This window comes from Anguilla anguilla, chromosome 16, assembly GCF_013347855.1.
Source record: "Anguilla anguilla isolate fAngAng1 chromosome 16, fAngAng1.pri, whole genome shotgun sequence".
Lineage (NCBI taxonomy): Eukaryota > Metazoa > Chordata > Actinopteri > Anguilliformes > Anguillidae > Anguilla > Anguilla anguilla.
Window position 1 is genome coordinate 17,950,459 of NC_049216.1, and position 26,083 is coordinate 17,976,541.

At 43.4% G+C, this 26,083-nt stretch overlaps 1 protein-coding gene across 1 annotated transcript in view; it reads right to left on the reverse strand.

Annotated features, from left to right (window-relative positions):
• Positions 1 to 255: 255 nt before the first annotated feature.
• Positions 256 to 26,083, reverse strand: part of LOC118215434 (A disintegrin and metalloproteinase with thrombospondin motifs 7) — an 83,429-nt gene continuing 57,601 nt past the window's right edge. The window contains exons 19-24 of the mRNA XM_035396235.1: positions 22,809 to 24,770; positions 21,593 to 21,745; positions 20,751 to 20,924; positions 20,363 to 20,509; positions 18,791 to 18,950; positions 256 to 3,083 (exon numbers count right to left, since the gene is read on the reverse strand). Of these exons, the coding sequence (XP_035252126.1) occupies positions 2,935 to 3,083; positions 18,791 to 18,950; positions 20,363 to 20,509; positions 20,751 to 20,924; positions 21,593 to 21,745; positions 22,809 to 24,770 (2,745 nt within the window). The 3' untranslated portion in view covers positions 256 to 2,934. The remainder of the gene's footprint in view (positions 3,084 to 18,790; positions 18,951 to 20,362; positions 20,510 to 20,750; positions 20,925 to 21,592; positions 21,746 to 22,808; positions 24,771 to 26,083) is intronic.

Below are 26,083 nucleotides of genomic sequence, written 5' to 3' on the forward strand. Positions count from 1 at the left end.
TGGCCTCAGTTCAAGCCACTGCACACTCGGGTGCACCATACGTGAGTCATTATGGAACGTGCTTTCAGATCTCCAAGTCTGATATTGCTGAAATAATGTCCATTTAAAGAACCACGGGAAAAAACATCACACCAGCTGTGTGCTAGAAAAAGACAAAAAATAAATAAAAATAAAAATAATAATAAACATGCAGAAACTTATTATAAATATAAATATATTAGAAAGCAATGTTCTTATAGATATTTTTATTTGGTGTGGTACATACTGTATAAATACAAAACAAAATGGAATTCTTTTTTTTTTTTGTTTTTTTCTCTGCAAGAAGAAAATACATATCTTGAAAGACAGCTACCATTTTTCACAGAACAGACACTCTTGACAGGCGTGCATTTGCCAGGCAGCTGTGGACACGCCGGCCCAATTCACACGCACACTGTGTGCTCACAGGCATTACAAACGAGGGTGCACTGCGACTGTGTGCCAGTGGCCCGGAGATGGAAATCAGTACCTGAAACAGACAAATGAGCCAGCTGCCCTGGGACTGCTGTGGATGAACAAACAGGAAGCATTCTTAATTGCGTGTGAATGCGAGCGATTTTCAGCTGACCTCTGCAAAATCACTTGTAAACAAGGCAGGTTCCTAGGGTGTGTGCTCTGTATGCGCAACCACACAGCTGGGTTTCTGAACCCTGAGGAGCTTCTTGGCTGTCCACACACAAACAGGCTGGCATGGGCCCAGGGGGGAGCTGTAACACATGGCCACAATCTGTTCTATTGTTCTAATATTAATGCATCAGTGGAGGCTTGGTCAGTACAGGTGCTGGCTGGGCCCTATAGTAGCAGGATGGTCTCAGCTATGGCACTAACTGACTATGACTGTGCATTCACAGCTGTGGGACACTGGGAGGAGGGTGGGCTGCAGTCAGCCAAGCTAATGCTACATGAGTACCCTCCCAATGACACGGGCTGAGAATGATCTTCAGTCAGAGGCATGCTGGCACTACTTCTCTTCTGTAAGGCTGCACGGCCGTTTGTGTGGAACACATTCGCGGGTTTACAGGCGGGTGCATTAGAGGGGTGCATGCGCTTCAGTGCTCCAGGCGCAGGAGGCACCGTGGTCACTGAACGGAGGCGGGCAGCGATGCCAGTTTGGGGAGGAAAAGCAAAGGCTCTCATGCACTCTGTGTATATTATAAAAGCTGTGGAAAAATGGCACCGTCTTTAGCCTAAAATTCCCAAACAGAGTGACTGATTTGGTCCCTGAATTAACACAGCATTTACTCCCAGTCCATTCACTGATTCTAAAGTGTCAGATCATCATCAAAACACACATGCACATACATCGTATTTAAAAAGCACCAAGGCCACACGTAAAGATGTTTGCCATTGCTTTAAATAATAAAGTAACAAAACACTTGAGTGGTTTAAAATGTATATGCAAGGCACCATGGACAGAAGTAAAAAACAAAAAACAAATAAACAAACAAAAAAAACAATGATACACTAATAGGAATCATTATCTGTCATACTAGATGCACTCCACTGGTAGCTATCATTCATTATAAGGAAATGGGATTCTCACTGCAGTGATTTTACAGGAATCAAATACAAGGAGGTCAGTTATCTTTCTGAAAAACTTGCACTGCAAATAAACAATTATAGATTAACATATATTAATAAAAAGGGAACCAGAGATTAAAAAAAGACTGTGAAGCAAATATAAAATATTGCCTGAAACCAGCTGCATAATTTACAAGCATTTGATTGTTAAAAAAAAACATGTGAACCTTTTAAAATACATATACATGAAGCTGATCATCAAATATATATGACTCAAATAGTACTTTACATGATTTCTACTTGAGCAACGTATAGACCCCTTTAACCATCAACATTTCTCAACACCGAAAGAACAAAAAACATTGTATTACTTTACACCTGTGTGTCCCTTGAGATGGCCTCACCAGCCAGAGCACTTCATCATTGAGAGACATCGAGAGATCTCTTATTAATAAAAATAAAAATAAAAATAACAAACCAACAGTTCAAGTAGGGAAAGGCACCCAGCTGCCCATAGCACCAGGCCATCATTGCAGCACCAGTTATACATTTTTCAAGTGTTTGGGAACCTCCTGGGGAAATTGGTCAGGTTGACCATAGTGAAGAAAGCATTGTGCTGACTGCAAGGGGACTGTGTGATTGCCAACTAAACCAGTAAACTGTTTAGACTATAGAGGCATGCACTGCCACTGCCAAACCGCCTGCATAAACCACAACTTGAGCAGACAAAACTGCAAGGGAAACCTAGAAAATTCTGCTTTGGGAACTGAAACAGTATTTAGAGAACACAATGATGGTTTTTTGTTATTGCAACTGGGGCCAATTTAAATCCTGTGCCAATGTGAGTGCGCCCGGGATGTGCCCTGGCTGAGGAGAAGACCGGGACGCTGAGGGGGGGAACCCAGAGCTGACGTGTCTCCCGCAGTCAGGAGCGGAAAAAACGACTCGGCCTTCAACAACGCCTCTTCCTGAGGGCCTGGGAGACACTCAGCCGCTCTTTGGGCAGAGGCAGCAGGTTTGCTTCAAAGCTGTGTGTGTGTGTGTGTTTGTGTATGCGTGAGTGTGTGTTTGTGTGTGTGCGCGCGTGTTTTCCAATGACCTTCAATATAGACTTATTGTACATCACTTTGGATAAAAGCATCTGCCAAATAAATGTAATGTATGTGTGTGTGCTTGTGTGTGAGTGCTTGTGTGTGTGTGTGTGTGTGCGTGCATGCTTGTGTGTGTGTGCGCATGTATGTGTGTGTGCGTGCTTGTGGGTGTGTCTGTGTGCTTGTGTGTGCATGTGTGTGTGTGCGTGTTTGTGTGTATCAGGCATTTGGATGTGTCTTTCCTCCCTGATATAGTGCAGCCCAGCGTCCGATCCACTGGGCCTCATCGTCGAGAAGTGCGCTGGTTACCACGGGAGCGCTGGCTGCAGGTTTTACAGCACTGGGCTCGGACGGGGGGCAGGTGACAGCGGCCCAGCCACTGCAGGGTCTGACAGAGGCGGAACGTCAGACTGTCGCGCAGACACACGTAGCCTGAGAGAGTTGGAAAAAGGGAAAGAGATCGAGAGAGAAAGAGAGATTTATCAAAGAGTGCATAAAATGTACACTAATGTTAGTTGCTGCATTCTACAACTTCTACAGTCATACATTAGAACATCTGTGCTGTCAAGGACAAAGATGAATCAGATTCTTTGATGTACACTTTAGCAGTGTGGACATGATGAGCAATGGTGGAAAGCAAAATATCATTGCGGTCTGGACATATTTTTATGTTCTCCATGGAAAACGCCACAATTGTCACACAAGATGACCTTTACATTCATTCAGAGGAATGCTTTTAAATTCTCTAACCAGCCAGAACACATTTTTTTTTACAAGAAACATATTCTACCCAGCCTAAGATCCACAGCAGGATGTTTTGACTCTTCATTGATGTGCATGTTCAAATGAAATTACAGATATATCTGAGCACCAAAAAAAAAAAAACTCAAAATGTTTCATTATGTACATTTAAATAAAGAATGACAACAATTTTTGAACAAAACCATATGAAAACAACATAAGCTGGATATAGATGTATACATGACACCTTGGGGGTCAATGTCATTTCAATTCAGTCAATTCATTAAAATAATTAACTGTAAATTCCTCACAGAACATTAAGGCTTTTTGAATTTAAGTGAATTAAATACAATTTCCTGAACTGACAGATTTAAAATAGAACTGACTCCAACACTGTTCACTTTGTTTACTGTTAACATCAGTGTAACTATAATCAAGTGAGATGTTTGCATCTTTAAAGCTGTAGACTGTTATGCTCCCTTGTGCTGTAGGTGCTGTTCTGACACGTTTTGTTTTATAAGTTATCATACTAGTGTATCTGCTGTACTTATCAGGTGGACAGACAGTTTTCATTGTTTTTTAACACCTTTTTTGCTAAGTTTAGGTCAGAGTAGGGAAGTAGCTTCCTGGAAGACTCCCTCCTTTTCCTTTGCCTCAATAGAAACTTTGTTGTACCGTAGTCTTAGGCTAGAAGTAGCTTAACTCTGGCCTACTGTTCTGTCCATCTTGTCAACTTTCCTGCGGTAAAGTGTGTGTTTCTTCTTGTTGTTTGCAATAAAAATATACTTTTTGTTATTTTACTTTGATGTTGGCTCTTTTCTGGTTTGTGGATTTTGTTATGTTATTGTCCATAGCTGTCCCTTGTTATTATAACTCAGGTTGACTTTTGGGATTTAACAGAGATAGTGTTACATTTTTTAAAATAGGAAAACATAACCACATCATTTTTGTTTCACCTGCAAACTAATAACAGGCTCTTGTTTGTTCCAAAAAACATTCTCAATGTTCCCTTCTGGAAACGGGCCTATCTACCCTGAACTAGTGAATGGTGCGGCTAGAGCCTACCAATGATTCACATCTCAATAACATTCATTACTTGGAGAAACGTCATACAGTCTCAGGCATATCAAATGCTGCAGAGAAACAGCAAGCAAAGAGAGCAAATAAGGGGTGAACAGTAAATACAACTTCAATCATGTCTGTTTGATTTCTGTATTGAAAAAAACATCAAGGACTTCTGTGTGTTTTGGCAATTGGCTGCAGTGTAGAGGGCAGTAGTCTGGAGTCATTAAAACAAAGTTGTAACAGACTATTTACTTCCTGATGCCAAACTAGAAGTAAAGTACAGTGCTGTGAAAAATTTTGCTCCCTTCCTGATTTCCACTATTATCACATATTTGTGACACTATATAGCTCCAGATCTTTAGACAAAATATAATATCAGAAAACGGGAAACAGAGTAAACAGAAAATTATCATAAAACTAGAATTTCATTTATTTAATGAATGAAGTTATCAAACACCCATAATCAACCAAGATCTGAAACCATTCAGAGTGACAAATATGCAACAACAGAGGAAATCAGGAAGGGGGCAAATTTCACAGCACTGTAGTTCCACGTAAATAAACAGAGCTGCCCAGGCTTGGCGCAGAACCAGTAAGTGAACATGTCACCCTTTTTTTAAAAAAACCCTGAAGCAGTCTGTCCTGAAAGACCAGGAGCTAGAGGCCACGCCTCCCAGTCCCTGTGCACTCAGTAACTGCTGGAAAACAAGACTTCAAACAGCGCTGATCAGAGTCCGTGAAGTACACTGAAGCAGAGATACAGGACGGCACTAGAGAGGCAAAGAGAAGCACTACCCGTGAAAATGGGAATGTTTTACGGCGAGGACAGAGCCAGCACAACATCAGGAGGGGCTTCTGCCTCGGCCTCAGCCCACGTTGGTCGTTTGAGGACAGCTTGCTCCTGTACAGCGCAAACAAAGAAAGCCTGCTGGCACTTCCACTCCGTCAACACGAAACAAATTACAAGTAATTTTTACCTTGTTGTTACATTCACTCACCACCTGCTTCAGAGCTAGAGAGCACAATTCAGAGCAAACAACGTTGGACAGTTTAGAACTGTTGAACCTTACCTTAAATATCTTTAAACTTAAAAGAAACCTAAGCATGTCTACATAAAGGTTAAAAAATTAAGTAATCAAATGATTTGTCCGGTGTTTTGGTGTCTGTGCATACCTGCATAATACTGTGCATCTTTAAATGAACAAACTCACTTCCCTGCTGCCACATACAGGTCCATCGTTAAAAAAATAGCTTGCGGGAAATAAATTGAACCGCTTGTAAAACTCCACGTGGAACTCTACCCAAATACAAACCTTACCATCTTTATGATGTGGTAGATTAAAACAATAATCTGTATTGGTAACGAACATAAGCGGACGTGCTCCTAGGGGCGACATAGCTCAGGAGGTAAGAGCGGTTGTCTGGCAGTCGGAGGGTTGCCGTTTCGATCCCCGCCCTGGGCGTGTCAAAGTGTCCATGAGCAAGACACCAAACCCATAACTGCTTTGGTGAATGAGAGGCATCAATTGTAAAGCGCTTTGGATAAAAGCGCTATATAAATGCAGTCCATTTACCATGCTCTTGTCCCAGAAATTTTTATATAATCAAATGAGACCAATGAAGCAAGCCTAATTAATAAACTATAATTTTTTAAAAATTATATTATCCGGTAATGCATCCATCTTGAAGCAGCAACATCCCCCGTTTTATCATGGTTTAGCATGTTCCTGTGCTACGGAGAACAATTAACTGAATTTAGTACACTTGGAAATACATTACTCATACAGAGCTTTTAGCATGAAAAGGCAGGTATTTTTAGGAGAGGTTTCACCAACCAAATGGACTTCACTTATTTCCTGCCATCATATCCACCTTATAATGATCCTTGACCTGTTCAGGAACTACTAAGAGTACAGGAAATTGTTTTCCAAACATAGCTACTTGAATAACTGCCTGGGAGCCTATATCTGACCAATTGAAGATTGGATGTAAGAGCTATCCCACAAGCTCACAGAATTCAGGACTGGGAGGATGACATGGAAACAAATGGGCCAAAATAATGCTTTTAGAATGCATACTCTGCCATAGTTAATTTGCACTAGCACTTTAGCCAGTGATGTTGCATTTTTACTTGTGGGTCTGGGAATATTGCCAGCCAGGGCTGGCACAGCTGCTCATATTAATCAGGTCAGCACACTTATATTTGGCCAAAATTGTAAGTTAGTCTGGATAAGGAAAAAACATCTGCTAAATGAATGCAAAACAATGCAGGTAGCTAATATTAGCTGTCGAGTAGCCAGTCAGTCAAAATATATTTGTTTTTTAGTTACCATTATGGTATGTTGATTGATTACATTAACTTCAAGATGACAAAACAGCTAGAAAAACAGCTAAACTACCATATCACTGTTTAAGCTAGAGCCATCTGTGTTACAAATTCATTGTTTTTTGGGTAATAGCTAGTAATGTTAGCTGTGAGCAGTCTAGTATATACAGAGGATGTGTTTCTATTGGCAATCACACAAACCGGAAATAAGGACACAGGATCAACAGGCATAGCAGCGCCTCATTTCTGCCAAAAATAAAGAGGACTGATATGCGAGGAAAGCAGCCCCCACTGAGATAAGGTGCCGGATTCATCTGGAGTGTTTGACTGAATTGCGTGTGCGCTGAAAAAGTCAAAGTGCACTTGACTAAGTCATTGTGATCAGACTTCCGCTGGATTCAAAAATAGCAGTGGCGACTCATTGGTTGTTTGTGCTGTGAATGTGAGACCAGTGTAGGTATGTAGTATACACAGTACAAAACCAAAGTATTGCAGCCTGCAGAAAAGTGACTTCTGTTGCACATCAGAGTGCAATTTCATAAACGGTGGGAAATGCGCTTTCAAACAGATTAATTCATTAGTTATTCAGTGAAAGATTAGAAGTGAGTAAATAAATAATGTGAGCACTGTTGGAATCAATCCAAAGCACAGCAGTCACACTGACAAGGCCAGAGGATAAGTTCTAATTTCCTGTTCCCTTGTTTTACTGTTCTCTAATAAGTACAAGCAAACAAATGCGGCCATTTACGGTGCAATCCAAACCCCACACACGTCTGTAATTTTTCTAGCTTTTCAGCAATGACTTCCATGTCTTGCTGGGTAATAGTTCTGTTCTCTTATTACTGGGTGCAGGGGAGTGCTTGGATAAAGTTCTCCTCTATCTTTCCAATTAAAACGGCTGCTTCCGTACTTAAGTCCCAGCTAGTGCTCCGGACAGCATTACTGGAAGCGGGAGAGGCGGCAGAAGGGGATAGGGGGCGGAGTGGGGCTGGAGAGGGGAAACGGGAGATGACTGTAAAACAGATCCACTTCCTGCAGGAAGGCAGGACTGGGAACGTCAGCAGTGGGAATGCTCAGAGGAAGAGGGGCGGCCGCGCTGATCACTTTACCCGACAGCGGACACCAACGGCAGCGGGACGGCCCTGACAGATCCCCCCTCGCTGCCAAACTCTGACCATCCTGCAAAAGAGCTGCTGCACTCTCATCCCGCCAATAAGCCAAAAGCCAGGCGACACCGGCCTCTTTGATCCGATGTCAAATTGCCATGCTAGGATGCAGCTGCCGTCAGTCCAGATGTCCAGAAGATACAGGAGGTTTACTGCCGTTTCCATGAACTTTTTTTCCTGAGGGAGGGGTGGAGGGAAGTATATGTGAGATATTAATGATGATGTAGCTCTGCTAGTCAGGCCCCAACAGATGGAAGACCGTGCTGCCATCACCACAATGCTGTTATCATCACAGTGCTGTTATCATCACATGGCTGTTATCATCACAATGCTGTTATCACCACAGGGCTGTTATCATCACAGTGCTGTTATCACCACAGGGCTGTTATCACTACAGTGCTGCTGTCACCGCTGGGCTGTTATCACCACAGGGCTGTTATCACCACAGTGCTGCTATCACCACAGTGCTGTTATCACCACAGGGCTGTTATCACCACAGTGCTGCTATCACCACAGGGCTGTTATCACCACAGTGCTGCTATCGCTACAGTGCTGTTATCACCACAGTGCTGCTATCGCTACAGGGCTGTTATCACCACAGTGCTGCTATCACAACAATGCTGCTATCACCACAGGGCGTATACCAAGTAATGTCTTTTTCAGCTCTTTCCACAAATCGGGATGTTCTGATTCTGTATGACTGTGGGATGCATCAGTGTTTGAAGATCTTCTCTTTTTTTTTACTGCCTTACAGCCACCACTGGATGTGCTCCAGGTGAATTACTGGGATAATGCTCCTGTGCGTATTCTGAATTTTGCATTACAATGGCCCGGATGAATCAGATGGTTTACATCTGGGAGGCGACAAAACATAATACTCCCAAACGTGCCTTCGCCTCATTTTGTAGCTAATGTGTATGATAGACTGAAAAAACGATCCATTGTCTTGTATAGCTTTCTATTTAGGAATCATGTGAAAAATTGTGTTTCAGAGATCTGGTAGATCATTAGTATACAAAGGACTGCTGTGGCCAAAAAACATCACTGCATACATTGGCTTCAATTTCTGGAGTAAGATGATGCAGTTTCATGAAACTTCATCAACATGCAATTTTGTGATGAAAGTAAACAGACTTACAATTAGAATAAAGCCAGCTTTTTCTTCAGAGGAACGCTAAATATATCTACAGTTTCTAATTGGTTGCTAAATCTAAACTTTAAAGTCATTCAGAGAGGCATCTTTTAATTCTTTGAACAGTAAGCAACAGTAAGATTTTCCCTTCAAAGTGACTTTTGAAAAGGGAGGTTTATTATCGCTAAATTAGTTTTAATGAGTTATAGTTACTGTCTCCATGAGATGGCTTCCTGCTGAGAACAGACATTTTTAGTGATGCATGCAGTCACTTTTCTTTCATGTGGTATCATGACAGATAGGGTCCTATTTACAACAAAAGCAGTCAAAACTCCCATGTCATTTTACCAACAAAGGTCTGTCCCATAGAGCCAGATCACAGAGCAAGATGACATCAGATGGGTCAAAGGTCACAGCTGCTGTCCTTCTTGCACTATTCCCTGCCTTCCCCTCCTTGCCCCCTCATTTCACCCCCTCCCATCCCAACCCCAAACACAACAGTAAACAAAGGAGACCATGATATCCTCTCCCCTTTTATTAAAGGGAAATGGCAGCCCTCCTCCCATTCTAGCCACAGTCCCTAATAAGCGCACCATGTTTGTATGCACCAGCACATTTACTTCGTCTTATCACTGCCATTCAGTGTAACCCAGGGTCTGTTCTGACTGGAAACATTAAAACTGAACTTCTTGAGCAGTGAAGAACTGGAGGCTCAAGAGCTCAGGCTGCAGGAAAACAATGGAGGTCATATCTCAGAACTGTGGCACCCTAAAGGTTCCTGCACAGTTACTGAATAATTATTTTAGGATTAGGATTAGGATTAAATAATAATCGCCATGTCCGTAGCCATTACTTTGAGGATGCTGGATGCTTGCTTACATTAATTAAAATTGCCACTGAAAGAAATGCAAAGCAGAAACGATTGGTATTGTAAGAGTATGGAATAGTAGTAATAAGACAATTCATACACAATTATAAAGAGCTGCAATCACAAACGAAAACCCCACAATCACACCACACACCTTCGGCTCAGCATCAGCCTATGCATTATATAAGGCAGATTCAGTAGGGTTTTTTTGACTCTGCTTGTGTGTGTGTGTGATAGGGGGCTTTAAAATGTGATAAACACTGATAAATACTGTGTTGCAATCGCAGGATTGACAACACAGATGTGATTACTGCTTAAAATTAATGTGCAATTAATTTACCCAGGTACAGACAAGCTTGTCAGTTTCAATGATTCAGTTCTACCTCCGGAGACTACCTTCCCCGAGTGCATATGATCATAGTTCCTGCAACCTGTCACTTGCTCTTCAACCTGTCACTTCCTCTTCACTCAAACTGTGGCTATGCACACATCTGGCCGCAGGCTTCTGTTTCAGGGCGCAATCATCCGATCATCCTTGACCTACTGTACATCAAAGCAAATCCACGAGTGATATTCAGTACAATGCAAAAGTCAGAGACCATCTTACTTTTTGAAAACAGCCAGTAAGTACAAGTTATTTTTTTTTCAGGGTCAGAAAATAATGCGCCAAACATATTTAACACAAAAACCTCCACAACTGTGCACAATATAAAAATCCAATTTTTTTTTAGTCTGTCCACCCTTTGCCTTTATTACAGCTTCCATTCTTCTCGGAATACTTGCTTTGAGTTTTCAAAGAAATCTGCAGGGATATTTTTCCTTCCTTCTTGTAAACACCTCTGACTTGGAGGCATTTACTGCTTCTCTCAATCCAAGTAAGCCCAAACACATTCAGTGCTGTTGACGTCTGGACGACTGGGTGGCCAGTCCATTGTTCTGAGTGAGAACACCAGCACCTTGATTTCTTTTTTTTTTTTTTTTTTTTTTTTTACCAGAGTGCTTGGGACCATTATCTTACTGTAAAATGAATTTGCTCCCAATCAAATGTTGTCCAGAGGGTACTACCTGATATGTTAAGATATGTTTGTATTTATCAGCATTCAATCAAAACCAAATCACCAACTCCAGATGCTGTTATACAACCCCAATCTTGCACTGATGCTCCACCATGCTTGATTGATGGTTGGAGATATGGTGATTGAGCGTTTTTCATTGTTTCGGCAGCATACTGCCTTCTCTTACTTCCAAAAAATCTCAAATTTAGACCCATCGGTCTATAAAACTTTCTCCACATCTCAGGTGCCCAGTTTCAGTGCACTAGTGGAAATTATCTTCTCTATTATTTACTTTTTTCTCAGTAGTAGTTTTCTGACAGCTACACATACTTTCAGGCACATAACATTGAGTTGTCTTCTCACAGTGGAAGGATCGACAGAAACACCTGTGGATTTCTTCAGATCTGAAGCAAGAGTGGAGATTGATTTTGTTCTGTCTCTCAAAGATAAAATCTTTAAGTACTGCCTTTGTGGTGGTGAGTTTTGGTGGTCTGCCAGTTCTTGCACAGTTGTTAGTTGTTGAGTCCTTCTTTTGAGTCTTCTGAACTCGTTTTAGAAATTCCTGTTTTTTCACTGATTTTCCTTTGACTTTCACCTTACTTATGTAGTTGAATTATATTTAATCTCATCATAAATACCTCCTTTATCCATTTAGATGCACATGACAAAGCTCTCTGAAAGTCCACTAAGGTGTGTTTGGGTAGTCGTTTATTCATTGGAATGATGGGAGACTTAATGTGATAGTAATGGACAAACGGATAGATTTGATATTATATGCAGTGGTGGAGGCTTTTCTGTAATTTTAATTTATTTATTTATTTGACAGGGACCGTGGGCAGCCACTTGACTGTCCCAGAATCAGCTATCAAGCTAAATTTCATCTGTTGTCCCTAAATTTCATTTGTTTTCTGTTAAATATATGTTTCCTGCATTGCTGTCTGACACTGAAAAAAATAATTTGCAATGAATGTTTGATTTGACTGGAAATGGAATAAAGGAAAGGATGGTCTCTGACTTTGGCACAGTACTGTACACTGTGTGGAGATGTATTGAACAGTGTGGTGCTATGTGTCTCTACAGACACAAGGCAAAGCAGGTGTCTTGCTATAGCTTCTCATAATTAAGGTACTTGTCACCAGTTGGTGTTACTGATCATTCTGTACCACTAATACCAGCAAACTTGCATGTTACATTATTGTTGTAGGAATGTCATCCCTTGACAAAGTGCTTCATGTACAATACAGAAAACTGCTCTGAAGCAAGAGTATGAAGTTTTATCCATTACAATACAATGCTATCTAAGTTAGCAGGGCCAATAGTCCCAGGACTTAGTATTTACATTATTTTTTATATACTACGTGAATTATGCAAATGTGGTATTTGCATCTCTGGAACATATCCTTAGCAGATAAGAATACACCTGCCCCGTTCCACCCACAGTCCCCCTCTTCACACATACAAAGCTCTATTCGGACGCACCACTGCCTCTGTTTACATTCAGTATTCTGACAAACTGACAGCGAAGGGGACATTTGGTGCAACAGTGTGACCTCCAACATTTCTCTCCCTTTCAGTGTCTTCTTTTTTGACACCTTATTTGTCTCCTTCCTGCTTCTCGTTTGAATGGAGGAACTCAGCAGCTCAAGAGTGCAGACGAATGCATTATCTTTTTATTCACTTCCACTAAGGCACCACAATCCGTATGCTAGCTGAGTGCAAATGACAATGGAACTTAATTTCAATGGCGCAACAACCAGAGTGGCAGGATGAAAATGTTAGAGTAGTGTCCCTGTGTGGTGGACATGCATTTACACATTTTTAAACACAACTTTTTTCCCTTTTCTCCCAATACTGAATACACTATTGCATTTGTAGGTCCAATCCAATTCTCCCTCCATCAACTGGGCGAGAGGGCATACCAGGATTTAAGTTATTTGTACTGGTTGAAGATGGAAATATAATAACTGCTTCTGGGGTTATTAGTCTCTGAATATTGCTCATTACTAGTGAGGAAAATGAAGAGAAGAACAGCTCCAAAAAGAATTGGCAAAAATATATCAGGGGGAAAATAAAGGAGATCCAAGTGATCCTATTGTAAATTCCAAGACACTCCAAGTTGAGATGCCGGTATTCAAATGCCTTTATTATAGTGACAGTAAGACCATTAATTACCCATAAGTGATGCACTGCGGCTAACAAAGCTTTATAAGGTTCCCTAGCCTCACTCATTTATAAATAATTATCGTTTCACTTGTTCATTTGCTTTGGTCTTTTTGATGGCTGGAATGTCAACCCCATCACCCATTGAGTGAGAACTAGAGCACAGGGTCACGCTGCAGTGTCTCTGTGTGTCTCACTCTCACCCCCAAAGCTGCCTACAGAATGGGAGAAGGTCACGGACATGGATGTGTTTCCTGACACACACGGAAATATAGATCTCAGCTCATGATATTTATAGGCGCAGCGGAGCGTCTGTGTGTAGATTTTAGGGAGAAAAGGTCACCGCCGCCCGGCTGGGCTCCTTTCGGGGGCACCGGATGGATGAGGGGCAGCGTGGAGAGTCCTTTCTAGGAAATATAAGACCTGGTCTCAGAGCTCATACCGTACTTCCCTCAGGAGAAACGCCATCTGACCAGAGAACCCCGATATCTGCTCAAACCAGGCTGGCCACTCTCTTTACATTACAAATCCTCCACCAGAACTCCAGGAGGAACCACTGGAAAACACTGTGTCCCTTCTCCCAACTCACCATATTTGGCAATTGGGTGAAGGACCCATCTTATGGTGAGTCACTTACGGTGAATACAATCATCATCAAGTGACCAGATAGGTCTAGAGTGTTAAATGTCTGCTAGAACTCCCAAAACCCTTTGGCCCCCTCCATCTCCATCCCCAGGAGAGAGGTGTTACTCTGAGGGGAGATGAGCGGTGGCACTTCTGGAATAGCCGTAAATGTCACAGTGGTGTGGCTGCATCCGCTGTGGCGTGACCTTTAGAACAGAGGGGATTAGGGAGAGGCCTCCGGTTTGTGCACTTCATTACTGAGAACAGCGGTGCTCAGGGTGAGTCTCTCTGATTTGGTTATGCCAGAGTGGTGTCCACATGCCACAGCTTACAGTACGATGAGCGAGTATAGGCACATCTAATTGGCTGGAATTATAGAGATATGCACGCTAATTGCACAGAATTTGTGTTGGAGGGAGAGGGAGCTTTCTCAAAGTGCTTTTGCAATTGATTTGAGGTTCCATCACAATGAAATAAAATCAGCATTGCACAAAATGCTAATTGTCTACAGACAAAGGAACACAGTTTGCCAAGATCTCATAATGCGCATGCCATGCAAGCAGGGTCTCATCTATAAACTGACACTATATAAATGCTAAAAACACAAAAGATAATAATGTGTGAGCCACGAGGCCTTGACTTTAAACTGTAAGAGACATTTCTAGCTCTTAAAAGCTGACAGTGCACACATGGTGCCCTTTCTGAGAGTTATATAAATCTGAAATAAATTGTAGCCCAGATTCTTTGTGCGTTGGCGCCATGTCAAATCCCCCTTCTGTTCCATAGCAGTGGCTGGAGCAGGAATGCAACACAGGCAATAAAAAAGGAGGTTTCCTCAAGGAGGCCCGTCAAATGTCCTCAAACTGGGTCAAATATACTCCGGACCCAGCCTCCCCGCGTCTGCATCACAATAACGAAACTGTAAGACCAGTCCAGGGACGTTCTGAGAGCCAGTTCCTGTCTCCGCATCTGTCTATGTGTTTAGTAGCCCAGTGAAAGGAGGCTTTCTATATTATATAATTATAATCCAGGGAAAATCTTTAGTTACATTCACCAAGAATTTATAGATCAGCACAGTAGAGGCCATCTACCAGCTTGACAATGTGAAACAGCAATTCCCAGGATTCCTTTTTATAAAATGGAATCTTTCCACATAGCATTCGGAAATAATTTCAAGCTCCAAGTCACATGAGGATGTAATATTAAACTATCATCCAAACAAGTACAGCTTCATTAAAAGCCATCTTTATGTCTGAATATTCCTTTAAACTGTGCATTAAAAATCAGATTACATTTGCAATTCACAATATTAATTGTTATCCAAAGGTACAGACATATAAGCAAGTGAGGATACTAATTGTTTTAGGTAATTAAACAACACACGATGAAAGCGACAATATCTTAATCTGAGATAATCTGTTCAGCTACCTCTACAGTTCATCTTGACTGTACCATCTGTCACGGACCACAGGTATACAAACCGCTCAGAAAGCCACAGTTTGTACTCTACACTGAGATTAATTAGACTTGGATCTGCTCTTACAGGTCAAGAGAACCACTAGAAAGTGAAAGTTATAATTGATAATTATAATCTTGCGGTTATAATTCTTAGCTTTCAAATACAACAGGTAATCGCACAGTTTCAGTGAAGTGGTAAATAATCAAGCCATGGACCAGGTACTAATTACAGTTGTCCACTCCTGGCCAAAACATATCTTAGTTTAAAGGCATACACTTCTGGCAATTCCAAACACAGTAAATTTCAGTGCTTGTTTTAGAAATACAACGAATAAATATAATACAAGTCTTTTATGCATTTGCACTCATCCCCTAAAAGGTCTATTTCATACAAGTCTAGATACACTGTATCTGATACACCTCCAAATTAACACTGAGCACAATTTTATGTCTATGACACACAGCTGCTGGGTAAAACTCTTGTAAAACTTGTCTGCGGCAAGAAAAACGTCTACCACACATGGCTAGTCTTTTCCATTCTCCTCGCAGACTGAGCATAACCCAGCCCAGGCTGGGAGAGGCCTTCCTCACCGTCCCACATCTCTCCGGTCTCTTTGTCCTGCCAGGTCCTCTATGATTTATGGCCACCTCACAGAATTTGCGGTGGGGGCGGTGAAAGGGGGGGGGTGCCTAACGATGGCGGGTAGAACCACAGACTTGGCCTCAGCCCAGGCGAAGCAGGCCCTGCCCTCGCTCCCACCCCCACACGAACTGGCTTTGCTCAAAAGCAGAGCCATTCATCTGCCCAGCAGAGAGAGGGATTCTCTCAGACACTGCTGCAGGCACTGCTGTCTCTGGGCCTATTCTCTGGCGGTTACTCCTAAATCACAGGTCTATTAGCATGCATTCCATCTCATGGTATCAAACGTGGAACAGGGTGAGGGGGCAGAGGGGAGGAGAGGGGCATGTTTAGACACAAGTGTTCCTCCCGCGATATATTACCCACCTTCCCTTAATTGCACCAAGATTAAATCCTCTCACCCACAACTTTTTCTAGCCTTTGGCACTAATGAATTATTTCATAAAACGAAGACAAACAGAGGAGTAGGTGTCCAAATTGCATGTCCACATGAGTAAGTTCCAGAACTGGAGATCTGCACCACAGCAAGAAATTAGCTACAGACAGAAGAAGAAGAAGCCCGATACTGACAGCCATCCAGTTATTTTCCGTGTGGAAAGCCTCACTGAAAACCAAAAGAAAGTCTCTAGTCATCCACAAATCCAACACAAAGAACCTCCAACAACACAAATGGCCCTATAGATTTCTTCTTACTGTGAACACATTTACAAAGGTAAATCAGAAAATTAACACAGAAAGAAGGCTTCCCATCACCCCAAATTAAGATGAATTACTGCTCTAAGCCAATGAGTTTTCAAATCATGAATTTAGTTGGCACAGTAATTAAGCCCGATAAAACATAGGCATTCATTACTGAAGGCCTGCTGAGGATGTCACTGAAATGAAAAGGAGAGAAAGAGAGAGAAAGAAAGACGGAATGATACCCAAAGAATATATAAAGAAACTGCATATACTCAGCAACATGTTCAGGCATACTTCAGCTTAGACATATAGAGACACAAACTCAAACCCACGAGCTGTAACACAGGCCAGTTGAGGATATGCATTTTAACTCAACCTTATCTTACCACCATGTCAGCAATAAATCATGTTCAGTCCTGGAATTGGGGAAAGTTGGAGCTGTTGCTGTTGGAGAATGATAGAACAGCAGGAAATAAAGATTATTTTCTATCAGAAACAAGGGCCCAAGAAAACGATTTATCTGCTCAAGCAACACATTGAGATACAATATTAATTATTTATACAAAAATAACAAAAAGAACCCTTTTCTCTGCAGGTCACAGAATTGTGGAGGCGTTTCTCACTGCTGCCGTCCCACCCCGCCCTTCCCCTGTCACCTCCGTCTAATCTACAGGGGTCACACAGCATGTCACCCGCACAGGGGACTACAAATGCTTCAGCGCCCACAACAGAAGGGCTTAAGTAGCCAGGATTCCAGCATTAAACATTAAAACAGGGTGTGTTTTCCTATAGTAGCGCAACAGCCCGTCTATGCAGCTTTTTTCCTCGACACCATTTCATAAATTTAAAATTCTGACAGGAGAGGTTCAGTGGGGGAACAAAGAGAAATCTTGTAAAACCATTACGCTTATATTGTGTCCTACAGGATGACTACAGTATCATCCACTGAGAAATATTTCTCATGCTGAAGAGAACCCAAAGAGACACTTCAGCATTTTCTGGGGCCATATTTCATTAATACATTACAGAGATACACAGTAAGTTATCGAACATTGACTTTCATTATAAAAAAATGCTGAAGTTGCAGGTCTGTTTCCCAGGTGGGGCACTGTTGTACCCTTGAGCAACGTACTTCATCTGAACTGCTTCAGTAAATATCCAGCTGTATAATTCTATTACATGTACAGAATACACGCTGTTTAAGACACCCTGGATGACAGCAGACACATGCCTACAATGAATTGTAAAAATGTGTCTAAGGGTAACATTTGAAAGGTTAGAAAATGACTTTTCTTATTCAAACTGTATGAGAGAACTTCAAAGATTTGTTGTTTTTTAGAAAAAAAAAGGATTTTTCTAGCTATGGATCTCATAATTTAGATGTAATATTGTCATCTTTTGACCGAAGCCAAACTAAAGGGAACAACCATTTCTGAAAGTAATTTCTTCATTTGAACCTACAATGTTCCATTCGTAAACAGACTCATTTGTGTCTGACCTTGACAACTCTGCCACACGTACATTAAACAAATAACAAATTATGAGCCATGTAACAGTGGCGCAGTCTACAATTGTGCTTTTTCTGCAAGAGCCATGAAAGATGCATTCAGGGGCCTTATTTCATTACCGAACAGAAAGAGTGAAAATAAGAGCACCAGAAGCAGTGAATAAAGAGAAGAAGTGGATGGAGGATGGGGATGGAGGACAAAGCTTTGACTGAAAGGGTGAGGGCTTTCAGCACAGAAGCGTCAGATCTTCATCGACGGAAGAGTCAGCGGAGGATTGGAAGGAAGATTCATTAAAAAGAGAAGTTTAAAGGGTGAAAGGAATAATGGTCATGAAATTTGGTTATGTGTTCAAATCCCCGTCAGTATACCTCCTGTCTCATGTGTGCACATTTTCATTCGAACGTGACTGCAAATCTTCAAGCATAATAAGCAGTCAGTTAATTCCTAAAAATGTATTTTAGGCATTAATTTAATGTCAAAAAAATAATATGGACTAGTCATTTAAGAATTTTAATCAGGCAGATATGTTCAGTCATCTAATGCCTTCGTTTTCTGTAATGTGCTGTGGCAAAGTATTTATTTTGATAGAGGTTACATTTTCATTGCTTGACCTACAGCAGTAATCAGTGAAGTCTGATCTCAGACAGCACTCCCAGCTGCATGTGCAGCAGATCGACGGGAGACCTCCAGACAGACAGGGGACGCTGTTGCTCACCGGGTGTGGCGCTGTCGCACTCCTGCAGGTTGCACTTCTGCGTGTTCTCAGGCCAGGGCTGGTGGTTGCAGCGCTCCCGCTCCTCCTCCTCCTGCTCGGTGACGGTGTTCACGCACTTCACCAGCCGACGCTGCACCCCTCCGCCACAGGACACAGAGCACTGTGGACAGACGACAGGCATGGGCGTCACGGGACAGTGAGTCACGCCTCAATCTGGGAACTGACCGCAGCTTTTTTGTGTTTTGCCCCCTTTGAGACTAAAGACATTCTTTTAACCCAAAGAAAAAACTTGTCACCTGTATTATGCGAAGATTCAAAAAACTGTACCCGTTTCATCAGCACAGAATACAAATTGGGGGCTTGACTAAGTCCAGTGGATTTGCGGTTTTGTCTTCCTTTGAATAAAAATTCTAACTGCTTGTGTCTCTTGTCGTTAATGGCAAGGGCTCTCAGATGAGTGGATGTTGTTTAGGGGAAGAATACTTAAGGACTTAAGTTATTTTTTGGGCCAGACCTCAGAGCAGAATGATGTAGGGCCCTGTGTAATTATGGGAAGTCCAAAGCATAGAATCAAACGTTAATGCTCTAAATCCTCCTCCATTCAACCACGTCATACCACTCAATGCTGAGCATGTGTAGACTACCAATAAGAGGGTTTGTGTATGTGCACGCGTCTTGTCCTGACACTAGGGAACTAATCAGAACATAAACTAGTCAATGTAAAGGGGCAGTTGGAAGCTAATTGGATATGATGCTCATTGTAAATATAAAGTCAAACCATCAGAGATGTGTACCCCAGTGATGTGCACATCGGGTATATCCGCAGCATACTAAAACTCCCTTGGGAAGCGAAGAGAAGCAGAACACACAACAGAGCTGTTGCTCTGTATTCTCTTAGCCAAGGCTCCACCATTTCCCTGAATGAGCCAGTTTACATATAACATCGCTTCTGCTGCTTCAGAATGCTGAGTTTATTCTGGTCTCACAGTTTCAGTGGGTGTGCCCTTCAGGACTGCGTAGGTAAACGTAGCGCGTCCGTCTCAGACACCAAAATGATTGCTACTGTAACAATATGTCAGTCCAGGGGGATTTCCCAGAGGTGTTGATATAAAGAAGCAATTCATGAAGGTCCATGAACTCTGCCCATGACATGGGGTTGAAAGTCCTGTTTATACGAGTCAGCTACGGGCACTGAGGGAGGGAGGGTGAGAGGGATGGGGAAAGAGGCATTAAAATGCCCAGGATGACTCATGTAATGGAAACCCAGCTGTGCTTAAACATTTCAGCGAGCCCCAGAAATGACCCCTGTTTCCCCTCAAATACTCCGGCACATAATCCCAGACACCCCATTTTCCAAAACAAAAAACAGATCAATCATTCTGTTCTGCATTGTAAACATCCGAGGACTCTTCTCAGATGCTTTTGTCACCGCAAAATTGCAGCACACAGTGAAGCACAGTGGCTTCTGGGCATTCAAACCAGCGTGTGCATTTTTCAGCAGCGATCAGGAAGCCTCAGAATGGACGCTTTAAATATAAATCAACCAATCCAGTCATTTGGTGCTCAGCTCACCTGACCCCAGGAGCCGGTCACCCACTGCGCGCAGGGCTGGGTGCTGCAGGTCTGGACGCTGCTGGGCTGCAGGGAGTCCTCACATCCATCCGGTTCGGGGCAGGTAACCAGACGCTGCTGCTCCCCACCCCCACACAGCTCTGAGCACTGTTTTACAGAAACCAAATAACATTGCTTATTTACACAGTAAATTAATTAATATGTAATTATGTGTATTTTTCATCAGAATGAACATCATCTGGGTAGTCCCAAAAAATAAATAGAATCTCTGGCGATATAACCGCCTTACCTCTCCCCGGGGAGAGCGATATAACTGCCTTACCTCTCCCCAGGCTGAGCGATAGAACCACCTTACCTCTCCCCAGAGAGAGCGATATAACTGCCTTACCTCTCCCCAGGCTGAGCTGTACCAGTCTAGGCAGGGCTGCAGGTTGCAGGGCATGCGGGTGGCAGGCCTTTGGGCGATAGGCTGGCAGTGGAAGGGCCGCAGGGGACGCTGGTCTCGGGTGTCGTGGCACTGGACCTCTCGATATTTAACCCCTCCACCGCAGTTGAGGGTGCACTGCATTTCAAGAAAGAAAAAAAACCCCTGAATTTCTTTGCTCTGTATATCTCCAGTGGAAAAAGAGAAAGAAAATGAGTGAATGTTTAAGATCACAATTCTTTTTTTTCTTTGATGCTACATCCATCCCCATCCATCCCCCATCTATACCCGCTTATCCTGGTCAGGGTCGCGGGAGGTGCTGGAGCCTATCCCAGCATGCATTGGGCAAGAGGCAGGAATACACCCTTGATAGGCTGCCAATCTATTGCAGGGCACACACACCATTCACTCACACACTCATACCTATGGGCAACTTAAGAGTCTCCGATTAGCCTACCTGCATGTCTTTGGACTGTGGGAGGAAACCGGAGTACCCAGAGGAAACCCACACGGACACGGGGAGAACATGCAAACTCCACACAGAAAGGCCCCAAGCCAAGATTCGAACCCATGACCTTCTTGCTGAGGCGACAGTGCAACCCACTGCTTTGATGCTACAAGGAACAGTAAATCCTGACATGTCCTTCATTTTGGTCCCAACGGGGTTAACCAAATGCATGACACACACAGCAGACTGAGAAGCACGACAGGGCCTGTTAAAGCAGATGAAGCGTGGCTGCGGTGCTTTTCCACAGAGCAGATACGCACCGTGACGAACGATCACAGGCAGCCGCTCGGAGCCTCACCTTGCTCCACTCCCCCACCCTCCAGGTGGAGCAGGGCCGCAGGTAGCAGCGGCGGGCGGGCGGGGGCCTCTTGGACGCGTCGCAGTCCGAGTCGTTCCCTGTGCTGCAGCGCACGGGCCTCCAGGTGGCGCCCAGGCCGCAGCTCGTGGAACACTGTAACAGCAGGGCGGCGCCCAAGAGCAGGGGGTCAGGGGGGAGGGAACTCGCTCAGTGAGAGGCAGGAGTGGGATAGTGGTTAGGGAACTTGGCTTGCGACCAAGTAGGTTTAGGCCCTGAATCCCAGCTGTACCTCTGAGTAAGGCACTTAATTGGAGTGATTCAGTAAATATTCACTGGTGTATAAACATAACCTACCATCTTTAATCCAGCAAAATCCTCTGAATAAAATCTGGCTAGAAATCACAGAAAATGAATAAACTCAAAGACGCTGCTCTTGCATTTGCTATCTCTGTAATTAAGCTTGAGAGTTCACTGAAAGGGTAAATAACGGCCATTTGCGTATTCAAGAAACGTGACACAGTACCCACATTCCTCTGAGATAGTGACCATGGGATAGAACGCCATACTACTCTATGGACCTTAATGAAACAAGATCCTAGACATCTTCATATGTTATGCATACATGTACCCAATGATCTTGACATGTATTCCTTCATTTAATGCACTGTAAGCATAAATTTTGCATTTCTAATATTATTGGAAGAAACCGATTGCAAAAGATACATAAATTACCAGAAAAGATCTTTGCAAGAATTTAATTACCAAGATAAAATGTTCTGGAATGATTATTCATGAAACAGATGTTGATAGCAATCCAATTTTATTTCTCAAAATGGCAAAATAGGACTCAGCGTTGTGTATTTAGGATAGAATGAATGCTGTAATGGTAGCCTCAATAACATAATGTCATTTGAAAAACTAAGAAATATCTGTCAGCGAATTGGTAGTGGAGCTACTACGACTCATTTTTTTGCCACAAATGTTTTCTCTAGTTATTATCAAGTTAATAATTATTATTAAGTGCACAAATACCTTTGAAGGGTGCATGTGAAATTTGAATTTATGTGTTATGTTTGGTCAAAATCTTGTGCGCTTGGCATGAATGCAATGAAAGCATCCTATGGTTAAAAATAGAGGTGCGGCTGTTTCCTGCGCCCTGCCCTCACACTAATTTTATGCTGTGGGAATGTGGAGAATGCTCGGCCGGGTAACTCACTCCACTCCAGTTTCCTGCCGTCCAGAAAGTGCGGGAGTCTGGCCGTGCTGGCGGGGTGGGGCCCATGTTCCCGGGGAATCGATCAGGGTCGGGGCTCTCGCCCCCCTGGGTGGGCCGGTCTGTGACGGGACGGTCCGTGCCGCTAGGCCTCAGCTTGTGGGGTATCAGGATTTCATTGAAGTCTATTTCTGACCACAGGAATGAGGGAGTGTGAGGGTTGGCCTCCCCCGGACTAGGCCCACCAGTTTCAAACGTGACGGGCACGATGTGCGTGGGGTGAGCGGGGAGGGTGGCGGCCTGTCCAATCTCGGCTCTGGCTGCTGGGGGTGATGGGTTATCCTCCAGATCCGCCGGGGGTTGGGCTTTAGCTGCAGCCTGTGAGGTTGGCTGGACCTGGTTTCTAGCAGCTGGATCAGGTGGGCTCAGAGAGAAAGGACCTGATTTATCAGTATGCACTGTGTGTTCAAGAACCCAGTTCAGCCGCCTGGGTTCTGCCTCCTCAATAGTGGTGTTTATTGGATTATAATGATCAGGCATGTTGGTGGGCAGCCCTTCTCCTCCAAGGTCCCTGCTCTGCCAGCCACGTGTGGGCTTTGCAGTTGTTGTTGGGTTTTCAGGTTTAGCCTGACTCTCTTTGTTGGTTTCAATGTGAAACAGCAGACTGCCACTGGTGGCTCCTTTGGAAGGTAAGAGTTTTCCCCACTCACTCTGGCTGTTCCTATGAGTATTTTCATCTATGCGCTCAGCTTCGGTTCTGCTCGGACTGTGCACATGGATCCTGACGTCATGCACGTCCACCCACTTCCCACCAATCAGATCCTTGGGAAGTTCTCCAGTGCTATGGTTATGGCCAACAGTAACTTCCATCAAATCTCCATGCAGTGAATCCTCATCCTCATACTGGCTCTCCATAGCTTCATAGTCATCTTTGGTTTCACCAGCATGAATTCCTTCCTCTGAGATTCTCCCCAGGGAATCATGGGAGAGTCCCTCTGGCTCCTCCCTCTCATTGGACCCAGACACATCTTTGGAAGGTTCTGTCTCAGCAGACACGGAGGTGTGGACTGTCCAACGGTCCTCACTGAGGCCAGCATCACCATTTGAGGCTTTCCACCCCTGTGAGAAGCTGGGAGTGGACATGTGGGATGCTGGCGTAGATGTGGTGGAAACGAGCAGGAAATAGTCCTCCGAATCAAACCCGTCCTCCTCGTTCTCAATCAAGATGTTGGAGGGCTTCTCTGCCGGAATGTCGACTTGACCCCCTGCATGACCCACTGGCAGAACAGCGAGAGTCTTTTGGCCCTTGACTTTGCCACTCTGGGGTGTGGTCCTGGCACTGGGCAGGAGATCTTGGGCGGTGGTATGCATACGCAAAGTAACTGCAGGTGGATCTGTGGTCCTTTCTTCAGGATCATTCTTTACTGGGACAGCACCGGAATCGGACTTCTCTTCCTGATCAGCTCCTTGACCACCCCCCACATCGTTCTCACTCACTCTTCCACCCTCATTCCCAAAGCTCAGGTCAAAGTCGTACGACAGATCTTCGTGAAACTTGATGAAGTTGTAGTCGTAGTAGAAGTCGTCGACCTGCACATTGTTACTGCTGTCAATGTGGTTGTGCCCATTCTCTTCGATGTGATTGTGCTGAGAGAAAACTCCTCTGACGATGTCATTCGGGTCACCGCCATGGCCTCTAGGGGACGGGCGGGACCTGGTAGTTCCTTGGCCGGATTTTGGCGAGCGCTTGCTGTCCGGTATGGAGTTGATGTCGCCAAACACCTCTCTGCTGGATGAGCCACTGCCTGACCATTCGGTGCCAAAGTCGTCCACCAGCTTGGGGCAGTCTGGTGCCTGGCAGGGCTTTTCTGCATTCGGCCTGTTCTTTGGATCACAGTCGGCTCCAGTGTTTCGCATGCAAAGCACATCGCGGCTCCGTAGTCCCCCACCACACGACACCGAACACTGCAGAAGAGCACTCAAATTACACTTCGCTCGAAGACGGGGGCCGTCAACCATTACCAATATTATCAATACAAACAGGCAATCACAAGAGACTAGTTTGGAAAGAAAACACAGAGGCAAAACAAGGTAAAAGTCAATATCAATTATGCCACTATACAAATATAATTGTCAACAAGAGTCACATTTATATAGTCTATGTATAGAAATTTGCAAGGAAACGTAGTTCTAGACTGTTCTCAGTCACAGTTGTCTGCACATCAGCCACATTGTAATTTCCATTGGCAAAGAAAATGAAATTACATTTTTCACTCAAGTAATGACCTAGAAAAAGACCCACATTTGCTTGTGAAGCTCAACTAAATATTGTGACACATTCGGAGTTTGAGGATTACAGCAGCCACTAATTGTTTTATAAGAATGACTGTTCTTGTTACTTTCAATACTGAAATTCCATCTCTCAGAAACATTTCATATCTCAGAAACACGGATGGCAAGAAGGGGGTCACCATAGAAAATTTGCAATCAAATATCAAATTAATCAATTGGAAAACCAGGAAAACTTTAAAATATTTATAAATAAATACGAGTAATAAATATGAATAACTTGAAAATCTTATAAATTATGCAAATAATGATTTAGATGGTGATATATTGAGCAGCTGCACCACGTCCTTAAGGTTTAACAGCAAGACTCTTCAGAAGTGTTTTATTGCCGAATGGAACTAAACAGTATTCAGGCTGTCAGCATTAGGGAATTTTCTTCAGACAGCAGCTCCAGCTCTGCGGGAACCTTTGATTTGTTCCGTTCAGATGCTCCCGTTTGCTGCACTGTGGGACTTGGGTTATTCAGCTGTTCGATACAAGTAATTTTTGATGTACCCATGTACCCGGGAGCTGCACCTTCTTGAGGATGACATGCTAAATCAAATAAATTCACAGGGGGAAAAAAAAATGTATTTCACTGCCAGGCTTGAATAATCTGAGGAAGCAACATTGACGGGCTGGATGGTGTGGACAGAAACAGAAAAATCTATCTTTTGGTTACTATTTTCTTGAAAACACTGCTGAGTTTGACAGTTTGGTCAGGTCCTGTGTTTCATAGCTGGCTCATTACTGATTTCACAGCTTGTGTGGGCCACTAACGGTGGAAAATATGGGAATACATTGCTTCTGACTTCAATCGATAATTTCAATCTCACATCAGAATGGATGATCGATTATTCACGCGGTAATGGTTCCCCCTCCCCTGACCAGATGCAGAAAGCCTCCTCCACATCTACATGATCAGCAGGACACACTGATGGAGCACCCTG